We start from the raw sequence: 27,403 nt of genomic DNA, 5'->3' as shown, positions 1-27,403 counted from the left end.
CTTTACTAGGAATAATGTCTTCCACTTCCATCCAGGTTAATACGAAGGATGTAAAGTCTCCATTTTTTTTAATGGCTGAATAGTATTCCATGGTATACATATACCACAGCTTGTTAATCCATTCCTGGGTTGGTGGGCATTTAGGCTGTTTCCACATTTTGGTGATTGTAAATTGAGCTGCAATAATTGCCCATCCTTAAAAAAGCTTTCTATGATTTATTTAAAAAAGTGAATTAAAATAATCATTTTAGAAGAGATTTGAAGGACTCTTCCTAACAGGACTGGTGCCATCCTGTCACTCTGCAGAAATGGCAGTGGGCAGCACGAGTCTCAGGACCAGGGAAGCCCTGGCCTGAAGGACACTTGGTGCGTTCACAGGCAGAGTAGCAGGAGGCTCGGCCAAGGGCCTGGAACAAAGGCCTGTTCAGGAAGGCTCTGAGGATTTGGGGTTTGAGTTTTGGAGGAAGGAGCCATTTCAGTCCTGCAGTTTGGGGGCAATACTATTGAAATAAATCTCATCCCGAAAGATAAGGAAACAGTAAAAGAAGAGCAGAAAGCACAAAATGAAAAAAAAAAAAAAAATTCTAAACTGCTAGGAGATAATGGCCAGGCCCACATCTTAATCAAATTAAGGCAACATGTGTTATCTTGTGGTGAAAATCCACATCTTCTAAGTTATCAGGAAAGTTTGCCTGGATCGAAACATTTCTTTTCAAGAGAGGCAATTTTAATGTGCCTCTGATGGCTCTGCCACATTTTTTTTGGTTGTAGTCATGACAACCAACACCTGACCCAAAGCCTACAGTAGATTGTTGAACAGTCACCTGTTCATATTATTCACAATTCTCAGCTAAGTATAACTGTTCTCACTCATCTAAAAAACAAACAAAAAAAAGGGTGGTGCCTGTGGCTCAAAGGAGTAGGGCGCTGGCCCCATAGGCCAGAGGTTCAAACGCAGCCCCGGCTAAAAAGAGTCCGGTATTTATATAAAGGGGTAGACCCAATATTTTGAGACCTGATGTTTCGCAAGTGAGTGGAGAGGTATGTAGTGTATATATTTACTTTCATTTCCATTTTAAGATTGTGCTTGATCACATTTCTTTTAAAATACAGAGGGTGCAAAAAAATGTATACACATTTTAAGTGATGTTATCTATGTTACTTTTTGAAGTTGAATCAAAGCTACCGTTACTGCTCAAGTGTACTGAGACATTCTATGCACATCCATTTTACCTGCAATTTGCACACTTTTGGGGAATGATCAATTTTAATTCCAACAAGATCTGTTAAAATGTGTATTTTTGGCACCCCAGGGATACAACTCTGTAAGAATAAGGAAAAATAGACCTCATGCTTACAAGATGAAAAGGGTTTTAAAGCTCTAGTCATCTGGACTTGATCTTTGGATAGAAGGCTACTTGAAGAAAAAGTGAAGGGAAAAACACTTTAGGAATCTCAGTGAGGGACATTTTGATATATTTTCAATATAGACATAAACAAACCCCAAACATTCTCTATTCCCACTTTTACTCAAATACGGAATTCAGGGTAACTTACAAAAGCTTTGTAATCACACGATTGGAAGATGAGCTTTTCTGGGTGGTGCTGCCAGTACTGTACTGGAGTTGACGCTGTGGCTTCATTTGGAGGTCGCAAGGTAATGGAAGGTTCTCCCCAGTCTCCTGTCTGAAAATGACATTTATTCTAGAGGCAATATGAGCAGTGAGCCATGTTCATTCCCTGTATCTACCCTGAGTTCAACTTATACATGTGTGCTGTAAATATAAAAATGCACTTGGGTATATTATCTGTATATAAATACTTCTGTTGTTCATTACATTTTTACATGTATTAGCATCAGATTGCTCAGAGCTGAGTTAATTTTTAAGGTGTGAAGTAGCTGAATTATTCCACCCTTAGGATGACACCCTGAGCTAAGTAATTTTAAAATAGAATACGAAGATACTGAAGAGATTAATAAATGATTTAGTAATTCCTAATTTTTCATCACAACAGAAAACATACAATCTTTTAAAGAATTTTTTTTTTTTGACAGAGTCTCACTTTGTCACCCTTGTTAGAGTGCTGTGGAGTCATAGCTCACAGCAACCTCAAACTCCTGGGCTCAAGCTATTCTCTGGCCTCAGCTTCCCGAGTAGCTGGGACTACAGGCAGCCGCCACAACACCCAGCTATTTTTAGAGACAGGGTCTTGCTCTTGCTCAGACTGGTCTCCAACTCCTGAGCTCAAGCAATCCACCTGCCTTGGCCTCCCAGAGTGCTAGGATTACAGGCGTGAGCCACCGCACCTGGCCCTAAAGGAATTTTTTTAAAAATTTGACTGAAATGTTTAGTTTGAATTGCTTTTGTGTTCAGAATACACAGTTCTACAAATTTCAGTTCCCAAATAGGACACGTACTATGCACTTTGAATAATTTTAAATCTTTGAAAAAACAGTGCTATTAGCATGATACTACCCAAAATTTTGAAAGAAAAATCTACTAATGGGTAGACAACTCATTTCTCTCATCTAAATTCAGTTGTATTAATTCAGTGCTGTGAACACACTGTGACTACAGTGTGTTTGGCTTACTTCCTCAGAAAACTTATAGCACCAAAGAAGACAAAACATTTGAACTCCAAGTTTGATCCTATGTGCCTATGCACGTACTTGAGAATTCTGACTCCTTAATATAAGAGCATGCATATATGCGGGCATATCTGATATATTCCCATAACACAGTTGGGGAATGGAAGGCCATCTCATCATTTCATTGATCGCTTTCCATGACGTGAACCTCAACGTGTTTGATGACTATAAAATATGAGTGACTCTTAAGTCAAAGGCCTGCCTCTTCTGGGCTCTACTTAGGTTTCCTTATCATACATGCGATCGTTCTTACCCTTTTCTGGGGTTAAGGTTCTGATTTTTCAAAGCTCAGTTTTTAATTATCAAGTGGACATAACTAAAACTATTATAGATAATAGGCAGATTTCCAAAACCACTCTCTTCTCACCTAGTTTTGGCTGGCCTTATTATAGAATTATAAGGAATTACTTTTCAGGAGTTGGAAGAGCGTAAGATGGTTTGGTGAGCTCCCAAACCAAATCTTGGTTAGAGAACCAGTTCCATTGAAGTACTAGCAAATGGGTTGATACATTGTGTAGGGTTTTTAAAAAAGGATTTTGAAAGAATGCAAAAGTTTGGATGTAGGTGTATGTTTTATAAGGGAAAGGGAGTCCATAGATTTCATTAAATTATTTGAAAGGATCTAGAAGCCCCCTAAGGTTAAAAACCACAAATCTCCAGGAAGGGTTTAAATAAGCTGTGTATTTTGGAGAAGAAGATGAGCATTCCAATGTTTTCTGAGTGGTTTGGACTTACATTAGGTGCAATATGAGATAGCTGCCAATAATAGAACATCCCATCTAGAGGACTTCAGGATTTCCCCCAGCAGTAGAGAGCCTGAAGCTTTTCTCCTCGAGATGGGTCACTTCCAATTGCAGGATGAGCAAAATTCACATCATGCTATTTCTTGATTCTCACTGTAGCGTGTGGCCAGTTGGAACTGTTCTGGGTCCTCCCTCACACTCTGTTCTGAACTTCTACTGCCCGTGCTAGTTTTGTTCTAGTTGCTAATTTACTTGTATATCGCTTGATCTCCTATTCCCTGCCTGTTGGTATTGTTGGGACTTTACTTGTGATATTTTTAGCATTTTTGTAAATGACTCATTCCCAAGTTATTCTCTTCATATTTATCTGAATTTTTATTTTATAAAGGCAATAGCTGACTGCAATTAATTTTAGGATTTGTTTTCTTCTCGCTTCCTATTTTGATGTTTTCTTTTCCTTCTCTCTCAAGTACCTGAATATTTGTTATCTCTCCAGTCTTTGTGTCAACTAGTTACGATTTGCTCTCAAAAAACTACTATTGTAATGTAGGAAATGTGACTTTCGATAATATTTTGAAGTGCAGTGTAATAGCCTTTAAGCGATAATAGCTTTGAACTGTGGGCACATGCAGCTATGGGTTCTTAAATGAAAGCTCTATCCAAATCTGGCCAATCCTCTTCTAATCTACCCCATTCAACTTCTCCCCCCACCCCCTTTCTCCCCTTCCCTCGATAAAGCAACAACAACATAGCAAACAGGTATTGGACATTTAAGTCACAGGTAACACTGTTAACGGAACAACAGAAGTTTGCACGAAACTCTATGGAATGATACAAGAGGAGCATCTGGTTGACTTCAAAAGATCCTTCAATCCAGTGTCTGCTGATATGACAACGCGAACAAAGCTTCAGATCTTCACATGAGCCCTACAGTAGTTTGGCAGAGGTGCACCTTGGCCAAGCTCAGCAGGCAGTTTTCAAAAAAGTGTGAACATGGCATGAGCCGAGGCCACCATGGGTTGCAGGGCAGAGCTGGGAATAAATAGGGCTGGGGGTGGGAATGGATGGGGTGAAGCTAGGGTTATGGGGGCATTTTCACGTGTTAGTACATTAAGCATGCAAATCATATGCAAACTTATTCTATAATTGTTCAATTAACTCACACACTTTTATAACTAAACTTTAATGTGAGTGCCATATACTTTAAGCCAGAATTACAGCCAAATGCTGATCCAAATATTTACATCATCCACATAAGTTGAAGCAGCCATTTAGGGAATAACAAGCCCAGCACATACAACCTCAGCCTGGAAATCACTGATGTCTCTTATTTGGTAACTGCTAAAAGAAATTTGTGGCACATCCATTTAACTCTGCTAGGGCAGCACATCGTCTGCTCTCCTATGATTCCACTTTGTCCAGAAATCACTAAGCACCTGCTTTGGATAAACTGTGGTATGATCAGACCTCCCCTGGGTACGAAGGCAAGAGATACTTAGAGAAGAGAAAGAGAATCCTTACTTCATTTTCTTTGTGGCCTTGAAACATTGCTCCAGTCCAAATATTTTAAAATTTCCTACAGGGACTGAATCTTCCTTTCTGGAAGGAGACACTGAATTTTGTCATATTTAGTGTTATTTCCAGAAATTTGTTTTCAAATAGAGAGAAAAGTATTCTTAAGATGGAATTCATAAAAAAAAATTATTTTCTTCTTAGAAATTCATCAATTTCCTCTCTCTCTCTCAACCTTAGTTCTAAGAATATTTAGAAGACAATTAGTAGATGTTTGGAATTAATTTAATGGGAATGGAAGGACTCCAACAACTGGACTGAACATGACACAACTGCAGAGGACAGGGGTGACCTTGGCCCTTGGGTAGGATCCAGCTTTACCTGGTTGACTGCCAGTAAAAACAAAAGAGTTCAGAGAACAAGGGTGCCTTAGGTCTCAACTCTCTTGGAGGTTTAATTACAGCAGGAGTGAGCTATGGAGGAATTAGGTAGAGGAGTTACTAAATGCAGTGGCAGAAGAGGCTAAAAAATAAATAAATATTTTTGCCTCATACATAAAATAATTTTGAACCTTGAAGTGCAGTTTTAGGTCTTGTTTAATACTACATTCATATCTACATAATACCTACATTTCCTTGGGCAAAATTTTTTAATTAATTTAAATACTTTCCCATTTTAAAAAAAGCTTATTAAATATTAAATAAAAATTTAACAGACCTAAGAAATCTGTTATCTCAATAATGGTTTATAATCAAAGCTTACCTTTTTTTTTTTTTTTTGAGACAGGGTTTTATTCTGCTACCCAGGCTAGAGTGCAGTAGCCTTGAACTCCTGAGCTCAAGTGATCCTCTCATCTCAGCCTCCTGGTAGCTAAGACTACAGTTGCATACCACCACACCTGGATGATTATTTTTAATTTTTTGTAGACATAGGTCTTTCTATGGCACCCAGCCTGTTTTCAAATTCTTGGCCTCAAGCAATCCTCCCACCTCAGTCTCCCAAGAGTGCTGGGATTATGGATATAAGCCACCATGCCTAGCCATAGTCAAAGCTTATCTTTAATGAAAAGTAGATCTAAACACAGGTAACAGTGATGCAATAATATTTAATTAGAATAACAAAATGAGGCAGGAAAAGTTTAGGGTAGAATTCTGTCCTATTTTAAACTATTAGTAACGGTGAGAAATTAAAGTGATTCAAGGTACTCCCAATAATCATCTTCAGGCTATTTCTTCAGTGCTTTAAATGCTTACAGAAAATCTTTCTTTTAGGTTCATATATTTGAATAATCTACAGTCCCAAGAATTTCTTCATGGCTTAAAACCTCACTTGGTATTTATTATTTTTTGTATGTATGCCTTAAGGCTTTTCCAGGTTTTTATAAACACACTAACGGACATTATTTAAACAAAGGAAAATCTACATCATTAACTGTTCAAAACCCCATAAAAACTAACCTTCTAACATAACGGAAAAGCACGATCTGAGATTAGAATTTTAAATGGAGAGCTGATTTTATTTAACATGTATTTAGCACCTGCTGAATATAAAGTCATAGTCTGGCTGAGTTTAAAGGGCTATAACTGGGGTCCCATCTAATATGATGTAATTAAATTAAACATTCTATTGCACCACCAGCTGAAAAAAATCTAAAACCATTAACTTAATTTAGATATAAAGCATAAAAAAAAAATTCACAAAATCTCAACTGGATGGCAGATTCCAAAATGTAGCTTTCAAACTTTACATTATTTCAAAAGGTGGTTAATAGCTGTAAGTTTTTAGGTCATAGGCACCAAACACCTAAGGCAAATTCTAAAAGAGATTATATCTCTTTTATACAGACGTACTGTCTGTCCCCTCAAGGGAAACTGAATATTACATATTCTACACGCTCCCAGAATAAAAAGGGAAGAATCTTTTCTATAGTCATACTTTCTTGAGAAAAGTTTCCCAAGGACGTCAGTAAATAATTAAAAGCCATGATTATGACTTAGCTTTTGAACATTAACAGAAAGGAATGGCATTTTCTAAGTCTTGTTTTATTCTTTAAAATTCTTTTAAAAATTAGGATTTAATTGATTTTTTTAAATAGAAGCTTTTAAGTCTTTTCTACCAAGAACTTCTACCCACTTGCTTGTAAATTTAGATCTGAATATTAACAAACATTACTCTCTATTTCTTCAGAACACTTAACACAAAACCAAAATGGTTTTTAAATGACATTTGTTACTTTAAGATTTTACTTTCAAAAATTCTGACAAGTTTCAGAGATGGACTACCCAGACATACGGGGTAGAGGGGGCACAAAGTTTGTGTGCAATCAAAACATATGTGCAGTTTAGACACTATTTAAAATTGCACATGAACCTTATGGCCCCCTGTATGTGATAACATTTACTTTCTGTAATCTGTAAGGCTTTGAAGAACGCTCTATACAGCTCTCTGCTTATAAATGTGCATACATATATTTGGACATGCATGTAAAGAAAAGGCCTCTTGTAAACATTCACACACATCTGAAAGCAGGATGCTGCAGTTGTTTTCAAAAATCTTCAAGAATAAAGCATGCTAATTTGGTCACATGCAGTTGGTTATACTAAATTTTTTTTCCTTTTGTTGATAAAGAGCAGGGATGGCCACCTCTGAGCACGTTAAAGCTTTACTTAGCATATATAGAAGTTCAGGAGGTACTGCTAGGTCATGTGAGCACTGGTACTAGGCAATGTACAACATCACAGTCCTCATAGCCACAAGTCCCATGCACAGGAGGACAGACGTATGTGACGCAGCATCCATCCCAAAAGGCACGTCACAAAAATGCCTGGGAGACACCCCTTGACATGCCACCCCGAGAATTCTGCTCAGTGATTCTCAACCAAACGTCTCCACCTCTCAGACGGCAGGCTATCCAATAAGGAAAATTTACCAGGATGTGAAAATAGGATTGTCTTTTAAAATATAAGACATACGAATCCAAACATTGAAATGCTTTCTTTTCCAGTGAAAAGGATTTTTTTCCCCCTAAAGTATGCAAATGTGAACATTGGAGTTTTAAGCAGCTCAGAGTGAAACGGGTCACGAGTTCACACATACTCCAAAGATCAATTTCAGTATTGTCAAATGGAAAAAAGGCTGAGAACCACTTGGTAGCTGTTTCCCACTTAGCCTCCTCCCGTATTTGCATAAAATATATACAAAGTATCATGCAAATCATACTCAAATCTTTCTCAGGAGTAAAGCAAGTGAATCTTTGAGCACTGTTAGACACAAAAGGTTGACTAGCCCATGGACATGAAGAAGTACAGAATGGGGGGAGAATAACACTGATATATACATATTATTTTATATATATCAAGTTCACCCTGTTCCTGTAAAAGCAAGCTAACACAGATGCCTGGAACGAAAGCCAAAACTCAACATGGGACAGATTTTTAACTGCGGACTTTAAAACCAAATATGGGTCTCATTTCAGAACAATGTTTGCACATCAACTAGTCACAAGGCACAGTCAATGGAGGATACCAGACAAAGAATCTCAAGAATCAAGAGACGTTACAAATCGTCTGCATTGCCAGGACACAGTACCTGTAGCTCTTGACAACACTTTGCAACACAGCACACAGGGCAAGTTCAGGAGGAGAAAATAACCGTTTGTAACCTTACATTATGAACCTGATGGATCGCTGAGAAAGGAAATCCAGCATTCTGATTGGTCCATATTTCACAGACAGACGACTGCTGGTATAAACAGAAAACTATCTCATCTTGTCAATATTTAAAACATGGCAGCTACCAAGGTAGCATCCAGGAAAGAGGAAAATCATAAAAGGCAAAGAATCACATTTCTTTTAAAAACCTCAAAAAAAGGTTTTAGGATGCCCAAATTTTAATAATTGACTCTCAATTTTTTTTTTTTTTTTTTTGCTTAAAAAACATTTCAGGGTTGGCTGCAATTAAAAAAAAAAAAAGATCATTTATGCATTAGTGTTCACATCAGGAGAAATTACCCATAAATTACACACCCTGGAAAAAGCAAACTGTGCTGTAACATTTGCCAGAAAGAATGGAAATACCTTCCTTCTTCATATCAGTATTTTCAGAGGCTAAATACTTTCATTAACTTCAAGGAATGAGGGGGTGGGGGGGAATACCCTTTAACATAGGCCAACATTTTTTATTTTGTTATCTTCAATGACCAAGAGCACACAAGGCGATAAAATGTCATTCTTGATTTAGTCATTGATCCATTTGATAAGCCTAGATGATACCTATGCCTCTGGAGTCCTCAGAGGCAAACCTCTGAGTTAACAAGGGAAAAAGCGTCAATTTGCTCCCTGGCCCTGGGAATGGTGATGGAGGCGGAAGCAGAGGAAGGTCAGGCTCAGGGAATCTCAGTTTATGGAAACAGCGTCTGTGAGTCTAATCAGCCAGCTCTGTCACTAACTGTGTCTGTCCACCGCACGTCATTAAACCTCCTAAGGCAATCAGGTTTGCTCAGAAGGAAACCTGCAACCCCTCCCAGGAGTGACGGCATAAACCACCAAATGAACCCACGTGGCTTGACCTTCCCAGAGTTCTTTGCCCACATTTCATCCTTCTAAAAGACACTGTGAAATTGAATCATGGAAAATGGCAGAGTGCCTGAACTTACTCAGCAAGCTCTATGAGCATCCCCAGAGTTCATAAACAGAGTGTACAGGGATCATCGCAGGAAGAAGATAAGCATATAATCACGATATGGTTTAGAAACCCAGCAAAGAACACTATCAGCAGCAAACAAATCATGGAAAAGAAAGCTTCTCCCTAGGAAAGTTTCCCCTACTCTTCCCTCCCAGGAATGCTCTCTGGAAATTTGGCATCTCTGTCTCTGGGTCCAACAGCATCTCCACTCACACCTTCACCTTTGCTTTGCAGCCCTCTGTCATCTGGATGGCTGCTTAGGGACAGACTGTCAGGAAACTGGCAGTCTGTTAAGGCAGTTAGATCCCCAGGGTCTGAGCAAAGTCATGCACCCACCACCTCCCATTCACAGCAGCTTTGTCCCCACTCTAATCTTCTTACTACTTTTTTCACAGGGGGAGCCTCCTCTCAAAAATTAATTCTCTGGTAAGTTATGTAAGTCTTTGGCCCATAAACCCCCACCCCTCTCACCCTGGCCTTGTCCCCAGTAGCTATCATCTGATTTAAACATACTAACTCCATGCCTTAGCTGGATTACCTACCATCTGAACTGGAGCCAAAGATACTCCAGGCAACCCCTGACCTTTTCAGCACTCTCACCCACAGTGAGCTAATTCTTTACGCAAATCATATCTTCTACAACTTTCAGAGTAGTGGGATCACCAGGAAGGAGTGTGAGCTCAGTACTGACATGAGTGGAAGGCAGAGGGCAGCTCCAGGTACATGGAACTTGTTTCACTGATCCAGAAACGGGGGTACTTAAATGCAACCGGTTCATGGAACAATCTCAATTCTACAGGGGTTCAAACACCTAACAATTTTATTATTTTCCAAATACTCCCAAGTAGGCCATGCCACTTAACATTTGGGACAGACTGCATAACTTTTCGGTCACTTCAAGTCACAAATAATTCATTTTGCATAAAATCAATCTCATATCTGCTTTAAACTTTTCCCTCCCTTATCATGCACCAGAGCAGTGCTCGGTACCTACGAGAAAATTCCCACTTAGTGTGCTGTTACACTATCTCCAACAGTCACGGAAAGTTAGCAGAGTTAAGGAGGGAAGAAAAGATCTCATACCATACTTGTTTTCATTTTTAAAAATTCCTATAAAAATGTTCTCAATGAAGAAAAACGAATACACCTCTAGTCATATACACTGAAGAGAGCTCATTCATGGCTTACATGCACTTTCAAAGAATTATAATAACCATTTTCCATTGATAAGCTATGTTTTAAACTAAAAAAGTAAAACCTCTATAATTTCTGCTGTAGTTATGCACCCCATAATGACATTTCAGTCGAGAACAGATTGAATACATTATGGTGGTCCTGTAAGATTATAATACAGTGTGTTTCCCGTACCTTTTTCTATGTTTAGATATGAAAGTACTTACCACTGTGTTACAACTGTCTGCAGTACTCAGTACAGTAACATGCTGTACAGGTTTGTAGCTAGGAGCAGTAGGCTACAGTATTTAGCCTAGTGTCTGGTAGGCTATACCATCTCCAGCTTCGTAAGTACGCTCAGTGACATCCACACAAGGAGGAAATAGCACAGTGACACAGTTTTCGGAATGTAGCCTTATTATTAAACAAGGCATGACTGTAATTGTGTGACTCAGTACAAATGATAAAAAGTCAGAATTTTAAAACAGAGTTTAAAGTAAAGGCAGTTTAGTTACGAAGGTTTTTTTTTTTTTTTTAAAGCTGATACATTGTAGATATTATAGTAATTCTATTGGCAATAAATAATTCTTCAGGCTCATAGATCAGCATCTAAAAGTGGACCAGCTGTAAATTGTTTATTCATAATACGAAATGGCTCTTCTCTTAGACACAGGGTTATAAACCCAGTAAATTTTTTAAATGCAAGGGAGTTTCCACTGCAGAAATTCATTATACTCACGAAGACCACATGTCTGTCGGAGTACAGCACGTATTGAAACACTGAGCTTTGGAAAATTTTGAGAAAGAAAACAGAATAGCAGTGATAAAATTTTATTCGGGGCCAAAATTCCTAGTAAAGCAGCAATTTACACCTAAGTTATAATTAAGCTTTAGAATGTCTTCATCTGTAAAGACGAAGAAGAATGGTGTTTGACCTACTTATTTCACCAGGTTGCTGCGCAGCTCAGGAGAAGCTTCAGGAGAGAGGAATCTTTTTCACAGCTAAATTTCTGGCGGCCCTCCAACACATTTACTAAATGAATGGAATCATGGAATATTTTCAAAAGTTCTTGGTAAATGGCATAGCACTCTGCAAACATCCGTCCATATTATTATTCCTGGTTATTTGTAATTGGTCTGATTTATTTGTCCCACTTGTGCCTTTAGTAAACTCTGCGGCTGTCAATATGCTTCTGGTAAAATGCACCAGAAATTAATCATGCAGATTTCCTATTAGGAAAGTCCTCATTTTTCCTGATTAAGGCTGGTAATGGGCTGCCAACCTTGCCAAAGAGAGAAGGGACATTTGTCATTAGCACACCTATGTGCCAAAGTGCTGCTTGCAGAGAGCTTGGAAACAACTCCATAAAAGAATGTTAATCACCCCCTTTGCAATTTCATGTACTAATTAATTTTCTCTCACTTTCTTTTCCACATGTACTGCAAAGGCTCATTTCGTTTTCCTAAACCTGAATCACTATGAAATCCAAACACAGGGGGGGTTAAGTAAAGACAGAGTAGATTTATAAACTGAGATATTTTCAATAATTTAATGTTTACTTCTTGGATGCTGAAGTCAACACACATTTGAAGGTGAATCATTTTACCTTCAGTTCAGAGCTCTCCCTTGACTCTGGAAATGGTTTCTCAAAATACAACACACATCTTATTCTTGTTACCATCTTGTACCTCAGGTGGCCATGACTTCAGTTCAGAAAACACAACACAATTGCATTCAAATGTGATCACAAAATAAAAAGGATAGTACCGATTTCCAAAGTTTTCCCCCTAGAGGTGGACTTCTCTTCTGCTCAATGGGTGACAACCCGTAGTGTACAATACCTTCTCACTCCTTCATCATTTGCTTGGCTCTTTACTGAAGCATTCTCAGAAAGGGCTGTGACATCTTCCAAGAGGAGCAAACTTTCCTTGAAGCAACTTCATTCTCAACCTCCTGCTCAATTTCTGTTCTTTAAGCAAAGCTCCCTAAGAGATATCTCTACTTTCTTTTTTCCTGTCCTCACCTGAGCCCACTCTGCTGAAATGAAAGCATTTCATTTTCCGTAACCCATCTGACACCCTTGGTCACCCCTCCCATTTCACAGCCTCGTTTTCTGGTTCCTGGTACCTGATCCTTCCTGGAATGTGAGTCTCTATCCTCCTCCAGTCCTTCTTGGCTAGATGAGGTGGTCTCATGCAGCCCTGACTCCTAAATGTCTATCTCCAGGGCAGACCTCTTCCTGAACTCCGGACATAGACACTCAGCTGCCTCCTGGACACCTCTACTCTTACATTTAATAGGCATCTCAATCTTCAGTTAAATGTCCCAAACCAAACTCTGGATTACCCCACCTTCCCTACAACGTAGATTTCCCATCTCAGCAAATGGCAACCCCCTCCTCCCAGCCGTTCAATCTTGAAACATTGCAGCTGTCATCTCTCTTACAGTCTGCGTTCAATCCAGCAGCAAAGCCCATTGAATCTGCTTCTAAAATCTGCTCTCTTGCCACTACCTGGTCCAAGCCACTCCCTTTGTTCATTTGCATTATTCCACTCTCGTCCTAGCTGGGCTCATGGCTTTCATCTTCATCTCCTTACCGTCTGTTCTTCATACAGCAGCCAAAATGACCCATTTAACTTGAAAGCCAGATCATGCCACTCAGCTCCATTTAACTCAGAAGAAAGTTCAAAGTCCTACGATAGCCAGCGAGGTTCTCCATCCTCCGGTTTCCCTCTGCCCTCCTCCCCCACCACGTCTCCTCTTGTCCCTCGGCCCCCAACAGCAAAGCCCACCCTTGCTCTCTCTGCTTTATTTCTCCTTCTGCCTTCAGATACCTCAGGGCCCGCTCCCTCACCTCCTCCAGATTCTACTCTACTGCCACCGTCTCAGAGTCCCATCCCGATCACCCCAGCATATCAAATACAAATCAAGTCCAAGCTTTCCACTCTGCAAAAGGATTATTCTTTCGAGTAGAAATGTAACATGTAAGAAAAGTTTGGAGCATAAGAACCCATCTCCCTTATTCAATGGAAACATCATGTGCGTGCTCTGGAAACTTGATAGTAGAATCCAGATAAGAGTTTAAAACAGTTAAAACACAAAAACACCATCATATAAGTGAACGAAGTATTGGAAAAAGAAAAAATTACAAGGGTATATGTGAAACTTAGTAAATGTGGAATGTAAATGTCTTAGCACAATAACTAAGAAAATGCCAGGAAGGCTATGTTGACCAGTGTGATGAAAATGTGTCAAACGGTCTATGAAACTATATGATGCCCCTTGATCATATTAATGTACACAGCTATGATTTAATAAAAAAAAAAAGAAGAAAAAATTATATGTGGCACCAGAAAACATGATATTGTGGAGGGAGAATATTGTTTATCCCCATATGCGTGGAATTGAACATAATCTGAAAATTATTCACACATTATTTGCAATAATTCAGTATTGATTCATTATTTTAACCTTATTTAAAAAATCACAACATAGTATGTAAGTAAAAAATGCCTTTATATTTTAAAGATACCTTTTATAATATACTTTTATCCTTTTAATGTTCTCTGATTGCATGCTATGAGCAATTATTTTATTTCCTTCACAATATTTTTGAAGTTCACTCTGTAATTAGTCTTCAAGTGATTTAAAATATTACTTCAGAGCTACGAGTCTCAAACTGTGGTGTTCAAAAGATATGTAGAAGTAATTAAGTAATGGAAAAGAAAAAAGAAAAAAAAGGAACCTGTCTCCCGGACACCCTGGGAGCCATTTAGAGTTACTGATTGTCTATTGAGGGCAAGGCCTGAGTCCCAGAGTAAGTGGGAATCAGCCCGACTCTTCGTTACTATGTACAGGAGGAATTGTGATGGGCATGATCCTCTTTCCATTGTCAGAACCAGTGTAGTGCTGGGATTGAGAGGCAGATGCTGGGTCTCAGAACAGAGCAGGCTGATGACAGCTCCATCCCTTCAACACCACCAATTAGGCACTGGAAGCCTTCTGGGAGTCTGCTAATGTCCTACTTTAATAAAGAAACTTTCACGAAAACAACCCTCCAGGCAGATTCTACCAGAGATGAAATTATCTGCTTTGCCGGAGCCCTGGGGAGAAAAACCCCCACTTTTCCTCTGTTTCTCCCTTATGTTCGTCATAACACTTGCAACACTTCGGGGTGTTCAGAAATTGACTACAAAGATTACAATAAGAAGTAAGAAAGGTTCCGAGTGAAAGCTAAGGGGATAATGAAATGCATTCCCTCTCAGCTTCTTCTTTTCTGGACATTAATTGAACCCTGCCTGAAAATCAGAAGCTTTTTTTTTTTCTTTTTGAGTTACCTGGAGGCCACAGGCCAGCCTCTTATCACTTCTTCCATCCCACTATGGTAGACAGAGGCACGACCCTCCCTCTCTTCTCCTGGGTAGGTTTCTAGATACACACTTGACCCTCTAACAATGGCATGTAACTTTGAGTCTTCTCTTCACCTACACTGTCAGCTTCTCAAGTTCAGCTGAACTATTATTTATTTCTACTGAACTACTGAGTACTAAACTACTATTTATTTCTCGTTCTAAAGTGTGAGAGAAAAAGTTACTAGCCCATCGCTGAGCCTTGTTTACAAAAGGTTGGTGATGAATTATTTTATTTGCAGGAAATGCTCAAGAAAAGGTGGCTTCCTATCATTTCTCCACCTTTCTGAAGAGCAGTCCTTCTAGAACTTCATGATCGTGACCTTCCCCTGTGTCTAAGGGGAAGATTCTTGGACAGATCAGGAATCCCCTGCTGGGAGAGAAAAGCCACCCAGCAATTGCTTCTCCAACATCTTCCTAGAGTGACCCCCTATTGCTGGAATTAGCATTCATCAGCCTACCAAATAAATTTTGGTTCCATAGTTAAGTCCTTTAGCATGACATAAATTCTGATACTTGCCTTCTTTTCATCCCTCTCTCTTTTCCCCTCTTTCTTCTCTCTGTCCCTTTGCTCCTTCCCTTCCTCCCCTCCCTCTTTCCTCTCCTCCTTCCTTCTCTCCACTCTAATTCTTGTACTGACAGCACACAAAATAAGCCCTTAGCTGCCTAAGGTAGGAAAGTACTAGAGGCTTATGATACTCCTGTTATTCATCTGTAGAAATAATATATAACCTGTATTCCGTAGTGTGACAGTTGTAGCCCTAAGTGGCATTACACAATTATTTAGGAAATCTCTTCATGGAAAAAAATAGAGCATAGGGGGAAAAAAAAAAAAGAACATTGTTCAGTCTAGCTCTCATACAGATCCTCAGGTTCTGTGAACGACTCAGGGAATTTAAGTCATTTGGGGTCATGCTGTTCATAGCAACATAGGCTACTTGACTGGTTCTATCTTAAAGTTGGGATGCCATTGCTACAGATAGAAACGTTTTGCGGGACCAATAAAAAGCAGAAATGTTACTCATTCAGAAAAGCAGTTATCAGCTTTCTACCATAACATGAATTGCTGCAACCACCCCCGCCCCCTAGATTTTGCAAAGTAATGTTGTTCTTTGTAATATCTCTTTAAAATGCGCATAATGCTCCTTTCTTGCAAACCGAGGCTGTCATTTTCTTTCCTTAAATACATCTATTAACTATATCCTCAACACTTGTTTCCTGCTTCTGGTAACAAAAGAGGTATGGGATCAAGTCATTTACTCAACGATGTTTACTGAAACCCCCCTATTCCCTCATTTTATCCTTGTGAAAAATATTGATAAACAAGGTCTAGTTGATCAATCGTTTGAATGATGCCAACCTAAAAGGTCTCTTTTCCCAGCTCTCCCTCATTCAAAACTTCACTCAGTCTAGTGGAGGACTACTCAAAAGGTATGTTTTACTAAGGTAAGTTTTTAATTTTATTCTCTTTATTTATTCATTTTTAGAGATAGAATTCCAACGTGTCATCCAGGCTGGAGTGCAGTGGAATGATTGATTATAGTTCAATACACCCTTGAACTCCTGGGCTCAAGCAATCCTCCTGCCTCGGGCTCCTACCGAGCCTGACCGAGGTAAGCTTTTTATTTATTTATTTTTACTTTATTTTGTTTTATTTATTTATTTGTTTATTTTTGAGATAGAGTCTCGCTTTGTTACCCTGGGTAGAGTGTTGTGGTGTCATAGCTCACAGCAACCTCAGACTCTTGGGCTCAAGTGATCCTCTTGCCTCAGCCTCCCTAGTAGCTGGGACTATAGGTGCCTGCCACAACGCCCACCTAGTTTTCCTATTATGAGTAGAGATGGGGGTCTTACTCTTGCTCAGGCTGGTCTTAAACTCCTGAGCTCAGGCAATCCACCAGCTTTGGCTTCCCAAAGTGCTAGGATTATAGGCACTGTGCCCAGCCTGAGGTAAACTTTTTATTTATTTTATTTATTTTTATTTATTTATCTATTTTTTGAGACAGAGTCTCACTTTGTCACCCTCAGTAGAGTGCCGAGGCATTACAACTCACGGCAACCTCAAAATCTTGGGCTCAAGCAATTCTCTTGCTTCAGCCTCCCAAGTAGCTGGGACTACAGACGCCTACCACAACAGCTAGCTATTTTTATTTTTACTTTATTTTTATTAAGTCAAATACACATAGATCATGAATACATTTATGCATATGTGGGGAATAATGTGTTGATTTTTTTATACAATCTGACGTGCTGGCTATTTTAGAGATGAGGTCTCGCTCTGGGTCAGGCTGGTCTCGAACCTGGGAGCTCAGGCAATCCACGCACTTAGGCCTCCCAGAGTGCTAGGATTACAGGCATGAGCCATCGTGCCCGGCTTCTGAGATAAGCTTTTTAAGTGACATTACACAGCTGGGAAAGATCACTGACATCCTGAGTGACAACCAAGTTTTAAAAGGTCCCATTAGCCTGGGATTATTGGATAAATAAGCTGTTCTATGTGGGAAAGAAGATTGTAAATGTAAAATCCAGCTATGCTGGGAGAGGAGGCAGGGCTGGTGGCCTGATAAAGGCTGGGAATTTTTCACGAAGGAGAGCTCTGTGAGAATGAGCAGTGTTCACATGAACGTCGGCAGAGCAGTCCTGTGCAGGGTTGGGGAATCAGGAAGCTGTGCAGCTGCCATGACACGGCAAGGAGCTTGATACGGTTAGGACAGTAAGGGGACGGGAGAAAACTGTCCTGAGTCTTCAAGAACTCTTCTCTGCAAAAGGGATCAGATTTATTCTTTGTTATTTCAGGAGATAGCAGGAACCATGTAGGAGTTTTAGGAAGGCTTATTTCACTTTAATACATGCAAATGGCAAAAGTTGTATCAATTACAATTTTTCCAATGATGGTGCTGCTTTACAAAGAAGGAGCCAGCTTTCCCGCGACAGGTTTAGGTGGAAGCTTGTGACTGTTAAGGTTGTCTGACAAAGGAACAGGGCGGCTAGATACATTTCCAGGGTCCCCTTTCCCCTAAAATTCTCTCCTTGTCTTTAACAGTACTATTAGCTCTTTGTAACCCTGAGTACAACGGGCTGTCAATTTGGGTATTCATGGGGTAGGGGAGGCAGGGTCCTGGAACTAATACTCTGTGGGTACCACGGAGCATCTAGCTGTGAACGTCAAACCACATTCAAATAGAGACACATACAGAAAGGGGGTCACGTCATTTCCCAGTGGTTTACTTTCACATGAAGCAATTACTTACTATCTCTGATTTGTAAAGTATAAAAAATTTGATGTCAAGAGCAAAGGATTTTCTTTTAATACAGTGTCTACCCTTACTACCTTAGAGACTTAATTCTCTCCTAACCTTGCATTTACATAAGGCATTAGATATTAGCAGTTGAATTTTTCAAGAGCTCCAAACATTGCATTGGAGCCTTCAGGGGCTTTAGAATTTCTAGAACACGTTATATCTGCTGGAACCTGGTTTGTAGAGACAACCTGGGGTGCTCATCAACACAGTGCTCCACGCGCAGGATGTGAAGCTAGACTAGACCACCTGCATTAGAATCTGGGCTCCACTCCCTTCTATCTGTGTGGCTTGGGCAAGCCACAGAAACTCCCCAAGCCTCAGTTTCCTAATTATAAAGTTGTGCTAACCAGTGTTGGCTCTGTCACTGAACTACCAGATCTATTGTTCCAGGCATTTCATTTTCCTAAAAAATTTCAGACCATCTCAATGTGTGTCCAATCTGATATATCATGGAGCCCTGTGGTTTAATGGTGCTTATAACTTTATGTATAGTAATTTGGTCAACAGTATTTACAAAGTACTTATTATAGAGGCACATCAAAATGACTAATGAAGAGTCAGGTCTTGCCCCCATACAGCCAAAATATACTTTACCAAAAGAAAAGCAAATACTTTAAAATAAAATATAATTCCATATTTTAAAATATATTAAACACCCTTTACATTTTTTATTATTTTTATTTTTGGGGGACAGAGTCTCAAGCTGTCGCCCTGAGTATAGTGCCATGGTATCATAGCTCACAGCAATCTCCAACTCTTAGGCTCAAGTAATCCTCTTGATTCAGGCTTCTGAGTAGCTGGAACTATAGGTGCCCACCACAACACCTGCTCAGGCTGGACTTGAACTCGTCAGCAAGTTAAAAAATACCTTAGCCGCCTCAGCCTCCCAGAGTGCTAGAATTACAGGTGTGAACCACCGTGCCTGGCCCAGAGATGAGATTTTTTTAACTTTGATCTTATCATATCACATCTGGCATTCTAAAAAAACTCATCAAATTAAGTAGGAAAAAATGAATTGATACTCATCTGATACAATTTTCCATCAGACCATCTCAAAATTCAGAAGTCAAAGAGAGTTCACCATTGTCACCATTTCTGCCAGCTTAGAAACTAGTCCTACTTCTGGGAACTACAGCCTGGCTGTCCACGGGAAGAGCTCCTTTCTTACCCTTCAGTCCACATCGTTCAGATGGGACCTATGCCTGCCCAAACACACAAACACAAACACACTAGCACCCACACACCCCTTTGTGATAAGCTCAGGGAAGGTACAACCTACCCAAGCTGGGATGATCTGAACTGATGGGCTGATCAATAATGGAAATGTATTTTTGGAACTCATAGAAAGATAGATTCTTTTTCTCATGGGTTCAAGTTTAATAGGGGTTGGGTTTGAAACTCTCCACATGATGAGAACTCAGCCTGCTTGGGAAAGAGCCAACACAGGAGAGCCAAGCCAAGACATGGGAGGCCCGAGGATGAGGCCACCCAGGAGCACCCAGGGAAGTGATGCAAACACATGGCCTTTTCTGCGTAGCCATCTTGAGCTGAATTTCTGTTGTTTACACGCATCCAGCAATGTAATGTCCTTGCTGTTACATTACTTGAGTCATTTACAAACAGCATTCACTGAGACTGGACCCACAGAATCAATCCTATTTCCTCCAGACATCAAAAAACTTTACTTATTACTTATTAATTTATTTTTACCATTGACAAAATAAAAGAAACAAGGAGAATGAGAACAAGAGAACTCTCCTACCCTTGATGATTAGCAAGGTCATATTGTAACAGCCAAAGCTGACCTGTGGACCCAAGAACTGGACTGAATATAATGAGAAACATTCCAAAAATTTAACAAGTGGAAAAATAGCCTGCTGTGCCTCTTTGTGGACAAGCTGCTCAATGTCAACAAGCCTAAGGCACTACTAAAATATCACAAGGTCAATTCCACTGAAATAGGGTTTTTATGTATTGTCAAATTTTCTTATTATTCAGTTGAACAATGGAAACTTTTCTATTGATGGTTGTTTTTTTAAACCTATGGTCTGGTTTGAATTGGAAAAAGTCCCCCTGGTTAAGCACCACCGCACGGAGGGAAGGTGGTGATATCAGAGTTTCTCTAGCAAAGTGACGGGATGTGTCAGGTCTGACCAGGGTCTGTCAGGACAAACTCCAGTTAATCCACCTTCTGGATGGACTTGAGGGGGAACAAAAGAATCTAGACTTGTAAGGTGAGTATCAGAACCTACAAAAGAATCCATCTGAGTGATTCTCCCACTTCTTCCAATTATTATTTTCTTAAGACCAAAAGCATAGGATATATCAGATGTTAATTGTACTGAATTAGTGCTCCCTGAAAGGCGCTGATCATCCTGGAATATCTAACCACAAAATTGTTACAGGTACAACAGCAGGGTATATTCTAAGAAGAGACAATTAACCAACCATGTTAATAAACAAGATGTACAACGCATCAGATTTCATTCCAAGTGCAAAGGCACCATTTCCATTCTGGCTTTAAATGGACGGCTGTGGGTCTGGAGTTCTTGGCACTGAGCACGGTACAGACATCACCAGCTTCCCACATTATCTTCGAAGCCTGGGTGTCAGCCTGTCCCCACAGTATCTCCAAAGCCCGGATGTCAGCCTGTCAACTTGACAAGCTGTCAGATTGGGAGCTCTTGATGGAGAAGCTTACCAAGTTGACTCTTTAACCTTCTTTTTTGGTTATATATTATCTGTCTGTGCTTCAGTATTTGGAGATGCTCTTTGGACCTCCATGGAAGAAAATTCTGAAATCCTGGACAGGCTGAGCCTTTCTGAGTAGCAGCTATGTGAAGGAAATCTAAATTAAAAACTAGCTATTAATGGATGGATATTAAAAGAAATCTGATATGATACAGTAATAAGAAAACTCACTTAGGAAAATAAAACACTTTATGAAATGTAGTTCCTTTCGACACAGTTGTGGTTGTGCTATTTTCTGAAGACTGATTCCGTAAATTCCCGTGTTGCCAGAATAGTGGCAACTAAAATTTCTAAGAACAACAGGGCTACTCTCACAGGAAAAGTATGAAAAGATAAACTATTATCTTTCTTCTAGATATGGCAAAGTATTTGCCTCATGGCTTTCTGGAGTATCCATGCTTTTGTAGATAACAATTTGGTGTACTGGATATTTCAATAAAATTCTAAATTTCACTTAAAGGAAAAAAGATCCCTTTCTTTTCACTTAATGTTTTATCTAACCATGTTACAATAATAACATGTTATTACTATGAGATATCCTTTGCTATGTACTTTTGTGACATGAACTGGCCAGGAAGGGTTCCATTTACCTGTGTTCCCTGGCTTTGAGATCATTTCACCGATTTCTCTGCATCATGATACGTGCTCATTGGCAGCCTTTGCATTTACACAATTAAAATAATAAAGAAAAAAATTTCAATTCCATTTTCTTTGTAGAGACAGAGTCTCACTTTACCACCCTCGGTAGAGTGCCATGATGTCACAAGACTCACAGCAACGTCTGGCTCTTGGGCTTTCGTGATTCTCCTGCCTCAGCCTCCTGAGCAGCTGAGACTACAGGTGCCCGCCACAACGCCCGGCTATTTTTTGGTTGCAGTTCAGCCGGGGCTGGGTTTGAACCCGCCACCCTCGGTATATGGGGCTGGCACCCTACTCACTGAGCCATAGGCGCCACCCATTTTCAATATATATTCTAAGCGTGGATAACAATGGAAGGAAAAGATGGTCTTTATAGAGTACAACCACCACCTGACCACCGCCTTCCTAATATCCTCTTTGCCCTGCAATGAACATGGGACCTGTGAATAAGGGACCAACAGGTGATGTATCTGAATTGATGGTTATATCTTCTTTCTACACAGTGCTTTACAGTTTAGAACCTACTTTTGCATTTTATCTGATGTACACAAACCCGAGAAACAGGCATTAATCACATGTTAATAAAGACACTGAAGTTGAGAGATATCACATGACTTGGTATTAGAACTCCAACTGAGGAAGTTGTGAAGGCAACAGCACCCACTATGGAAGAGGTGCCACAGTTAAGAACTCCCCTATATACAGAGTAAAACCCGCACTGCCATACGACACTTTCCACAAACATGGGGGAAAGGGCAGAGTTCTGCCCAGGTCCTCCACTAGAAGGATCAACAAATAATCATTGTATGACAGTTTTGCATTTAAAGGGTCATGATGACAACCATGAGCTGATTCAGTAAGTTTCCACTAAACTGCTCATGGTTTCAACCTCTGCTTGCCTACGTGAGTGTCATCTATCATACACAAGGAAAGTTAGCATGGGTGGGATTGTCATTAAAATAGTTTAAATCATTTTACTACAGAGGCAGTGCACAGGGCAGAGGGGGGTATAAAGGAACCAGGGTGTGGTCAGGCTGACCAGGGCTTGAGTCCCAGCTCTGCCATTTGCCACCTGTGAGGCTGAGTGTGCGTCCACCGGAGCTTCCACACACAGTCCAGGCATGGACCTGGCCAGGGCAGGGTTTCCATCTGGTTCAGTTTTTTATTTCCCTTCCTTTCATCAAAAGAACAAACATTTGTAGAACTAATATAACATGTAAAGTGCTTTCAAAGGAAGAAGTAATTGATTTAGTCAGACTTATTAAGTAATACTGTTTATATATAAAAAGTTAGACTTCAACTGAATTAACTTTCTAATGATACAAAAATAATGTAGAAAAAAACCTCTTTAGTGCCAACATATTGCCCTAGGTAATATATATATATATATTTTTTATTTATTTTTTTTGTAGAGACAGAGTCTCACTTTATGGCCCTCGGTAGAGTGCCGTGGCCTTACACAGCTCACAGCAACCTCCAACTCATGGGCTTAAGCGATTCTCTTGCCTCAGCCTCCCGAGCAGCTGGGACTACAGGCGCCCGCCACAACGCCCGGCTATTTTTTTGTTGCAGTTTGGCCGGGGCTGGGTTTGAACCCTCCGCCCTCGGCATATGGGGCCGGCGCCCTACTCACTGAGCCACAGGCGCTGCCCGGTAATATATTTTTTTAATTTAACTGTAAGCATTTAAAACTAAATGCTTAAACTAAAGACTTCTCCATTATACATTATTCACTATTAATTAAGCCAAAGTGGTACAAAGAAAGATGTGCATTTCTATTACTGTTGAGACAGTATTTCACATTTTGTGAAATTCATTTTTTCCCTATGTATTTCTATAAATGGAAGATTTCTATATATGGCTATGACCTTTGGCATTTGGAAACTATTTTTCTTTCTCCGAAGTTTGGAGAACGTGGCTGCTAGCCTTACTGACTTCATCATTCTCTTTTATCATTCATGATAAAAATACTTTGACTATTCCAAAGTATTGCTTAAGAAAACCTAGTCTAAAGATTGCAGTTAGGCTCTATATACTGAAAATATTTTCCTTCTTCTGATAGGTATTTTATATTTACTACCTCATTTTCACAGACCTCAGAGTTAAAAGCTGACCTGCCACGTGCTACCCGCACATTGACTAACAGTGTGTAACACACCTTGTTTGTGCTAAAGTGAGATAACTTGGAAAATTTAAAAGCACTGTGCACTTAACTATATAATTAAGGTAGAATTATATAAATGTGAGTGCCACATTTATTAATTAGGAGTATGAAAAGGTGAGAGTGTCTCAGAACTTTTGGACTAATGAGTCCAATTTAGAATTACAGGCTAGAGAATTATGTTTTCAGCACGACAGGAAACCCATTGTTTAAATGTGTTTACGTGATTACGTTCAGTTAGTGCTGAACTCAGTTTTGTTTCTTAGGTATTCATTTAAGATAATTTGATGCCAGAATGTTGCTTACATCAGAATAAAAGCAAATAATAGCCAAAATATTTGCAAATCCCCTGCATTCCAAGAGAGATGTTTCATTTTATTCTTTTTTTTTTTTTTTTTTGAGATAGAGTCTCACTCTGTCACCTTGGGTAGAATGTTCCGGCATCATAGCTCTCAACAACCTCAAACTCTTGGGCTCAAGAGATCCTCTTGCCTCAGCCTCCCCGACAGGCATGTGCCACTGTGCGTGGCTAATTTTTTTTTTTTTTTTCTATTTTTAGTGGAGACAGGAAGGGTCTCCCTCTTGCTCAGGCTAATCTTGAACTCCTGAGCTCAAGCCACCACCTGCCTCAGCCTCCCAGAGTGCTAGGATAGACAGCCTCAAGACAGATACCTTAATTATTGGCTCAAATTAAAAACAAACAATTAAACACCACTCTAGTGTAACATTTTAAATATCTGCTAACAAACTGAATAGGTGGCATGAACACTAAATTAGGTTCAAAGTAACTTTAAGCATTGATTTTCCAAGTTGAACACTCGCAAACATCTGTTGAGCAGACCTTAGGAGGGCAAGACTCCCATGAATTACTGCAGGCACCAAGTTAAGGTTTCTGGCCTGAGCCTAGAATTCCAAATCACTCTAGTAGGGGTTCAGCTGACCTTGAAGGAGAACACGAATCTGTCCTGGTGATTTTCTCTCAGCTGCATCCTCCTGCTTTTAACAGGTAAGAAAGCAGGTAACAGGTAAGAAAGCAGCCTAAAGGTGGACTTGTGTGTATTAGTGGAAACAGACACTGGTTAGGCAAGCATTAACCAAGCTATACTAAGGCACTTAGAAGAAATCTCTTGGGAAAGAACTGAAGGAATTGAGCTGAAGGTTGGAAGGAAGTATAACTATCTGCTAGCTTACAGGAATTTTAATTGCTAATTCAAGTCTTCAGGGAGACTCAACTTGATTTGCTAAACAATTTTACAGGAAGAAGAAACAGTTTAAAGAAATATGACAGGTTGTTAAAAAAAAAAGGAAAAGGATTTTTTAAATCATTGTAGTAAATAACCAAGTAATAAAAGGAAGAACAAGAAAAAAACATCAATTGAGTGGCTGAATGGTGGAAAGTCACATCTTACGTCTAACGGTTCAACAACAAAATAACAAAGTAGTTCATATTTTGACAGGTTAAGCGCTGAAATAGCACTATTTTTAAGAGGTCTGCATTGATGTCTCCATGATTTTGGGCCTTGCCAAATGAGGGAACATTCTAGAAACAATAAAAGAAAAACTGCAATGACCACAACCTAAAGGGCTGAGTCCCAGAATCCCTTTTTCTTATTGATCAGATTCCTGTAGTGCTGTCTCCTATTTCCTCTGCTGTGGAAGTTCTGTATTGAACAGCAGGATTTTAGGAATCTTCTAATAAAGTTTTGGTTGCTGATGGAGCCTGCGTCTCCACCAGTGACATGAGCATTGTTAGTGCCCTGAGATCATTGTTAGTAGCACATGGGAGGTGAATAAACGTATTCACACCGAAACTCTGTGACTCATCACTTCCTATCAACTTGCCTGTCTTCTGCTTTGGGTCTTTTCTCTCTCAGCCAGATAAAAGCCCATTCACTTTTCTCAAAGCAAGGTAATTCCCGAAAGGGATGAGTTTCTGATGGGAGTGACAGGAAAAAGATCTGGCCTATTTAAAGGATATTACTGCCCCTGTGTACGAATCTCAGAAAGCAAGGGAGCAATCTTGCTAGATTACCTCTGAGTGTTCACACAGATGCTGAAGAGTAATTAATTCCACGGGAAAAAACCTGCACTACGTGCAGAAATTGCATCATCTATATGAGCAGCTGAGACAGGTTAATTCTGTTACTGAAGTTGACACTGTCAATAATAGCTAAAGCTCATTAAAGATCTATCATCCCTTGCCCAGGGAGGAGAAGGATTCAGAAAAGACCCAGTTTAGATTGATACCTAAACACTATGTGGTCCAAAGTTAAAACAAACAAAATGCCAGCATTCGAGAAATCTAACCACATGCATGATCCACAAATACTAGCAAATAGCAGGAAATAAATGAACAGCTTAGGGGAAAAATCTTTCAGACTCTCTATATAAAAGAATGCCAGTGAAAACACTGATAAAAATTAAAAGACAAAATCTGACAGAGAAAGGGAAAGAAATTATTCTTTTCTTGTTTCTCCGACATTTTCCATCCCCCTTCCGTAAATGATTCTCTGTAATCCCAACATTGCCATTCACTGCACAAAGAACTCTGAGAAGAATTGAATATTGAGGGAGCTGAGAGGAGACATGATAACCCAGGGCCTCTCTCTCTAAGGCATTTGCAGGCAGACTCGCCACGGTTTCTAGAACATTCTCTTTCCATTTATCTTTCATGAGCTGCAGCACAGAATGTTTACCAAAGGCTTTAAAAACAAAACCTCACCAAACAGCTGAGAAAAATATTTAACAACCAAGGCAAAGCAATTATAGTCAAATTTTCACCTCAAGATTCTCAGCTTAGGTGTGGGAGAGAGAAACTTTTTCTGAGGTTTTCCTGCACATCGGTCTGAACCTAGAACGAGGATGAAAAGAGTTGATTCTGCCCACAGTTGTCAACAATCCACATCTGTGAATCTCAAGGCAGAAGGCAGGGCTGGCTGCCCATCGGAATGTGCTTTGTGAATAGCGCCCACTGTTTGGTTAGGGCTGACTCGGGTATCTGAGCTGCGATCTGAGGATAGTCTAGCTGTGAACATCCATACCCCAAGCCTGGGCAGGTCTGAATGTGACAGATCTCTCTTTCCTTATTTGTGTCAGGTAGCAGCCCTGTTTTCAGTTACTCAAAGTGATGACAAGGGCTGATGCAACTTGCCCCAGTAGAGCAATTCTATACACATGTGTAAACTTGGGGGGTGGTGGGGGGGACAGGAGTTACTATTACATGGAATTAATCCTTCCCCTCCACCCCTAGCTCTACCCTATTATCCAATCCATTTACATGTTACCATCGAGACCTTTTATGTTTCATTTTCATTATGACTCGATTTTGACACAGCATTATTCCCTGTAGGGCAAAGACCTTTTGGGTACAATGAGATCA

The 27,403-nt window shown here is 39.8% G+C and overlaps 1 protein-coding gene across 19 annotated transcripts in view; it reads right to left on the bottom strand.

Annotated features, from left to right (window-relative positions):
• ANKS1B (ankyrin repeat and sterile alpha motif domain containing 1B) overlaps positions 1-27,403 on the bottom strand; it is a 1,177,049-nt gene that overhangs the window by 62,144 nt on the left and 1,087,502 nt on the right. For 9 of the 19 annotated variants that reach the window (XM_053582560.1, XM_053582558.1, XM_053582559.1 and 6 more), the window contains one exon: positions 1,558-1,686. In XM_053582560.1, the coding sequence (XP_053438535.1) occupies positions 1,558-1,686 (129 nt within the window). Of the gene's footprint in view, positions 1-1,557; positions 1,687-8,571; positions 8,647-27,403 lie in introns of all 19 variants that reach the window. The other 10 variants (XM_053582555.1, XM_053582543.1, XM_053582542.1 and 7 more) reach the window with 2 other exon arrangements.

This window comes from Nycticebus coucang, chromosome 3 (genome assembly GCF_027406575.1).
Source record: "Nycticebus coucang isolate mNycCou1 chromosome 3, mNycCou1.pri, whole genome shotgun sequence".
Lineage (NCBI taxonomy): Eukaryota > Metazoa > Chordata > Mammalia > Primates > Lorisidae > Nycticebus > Nycticebus coucang.
The sequence above is the reverse complement of the archived record's forward strand: the minus strand, read 5'-3'. Positions and strand labels throughout refer to the sequence as shown.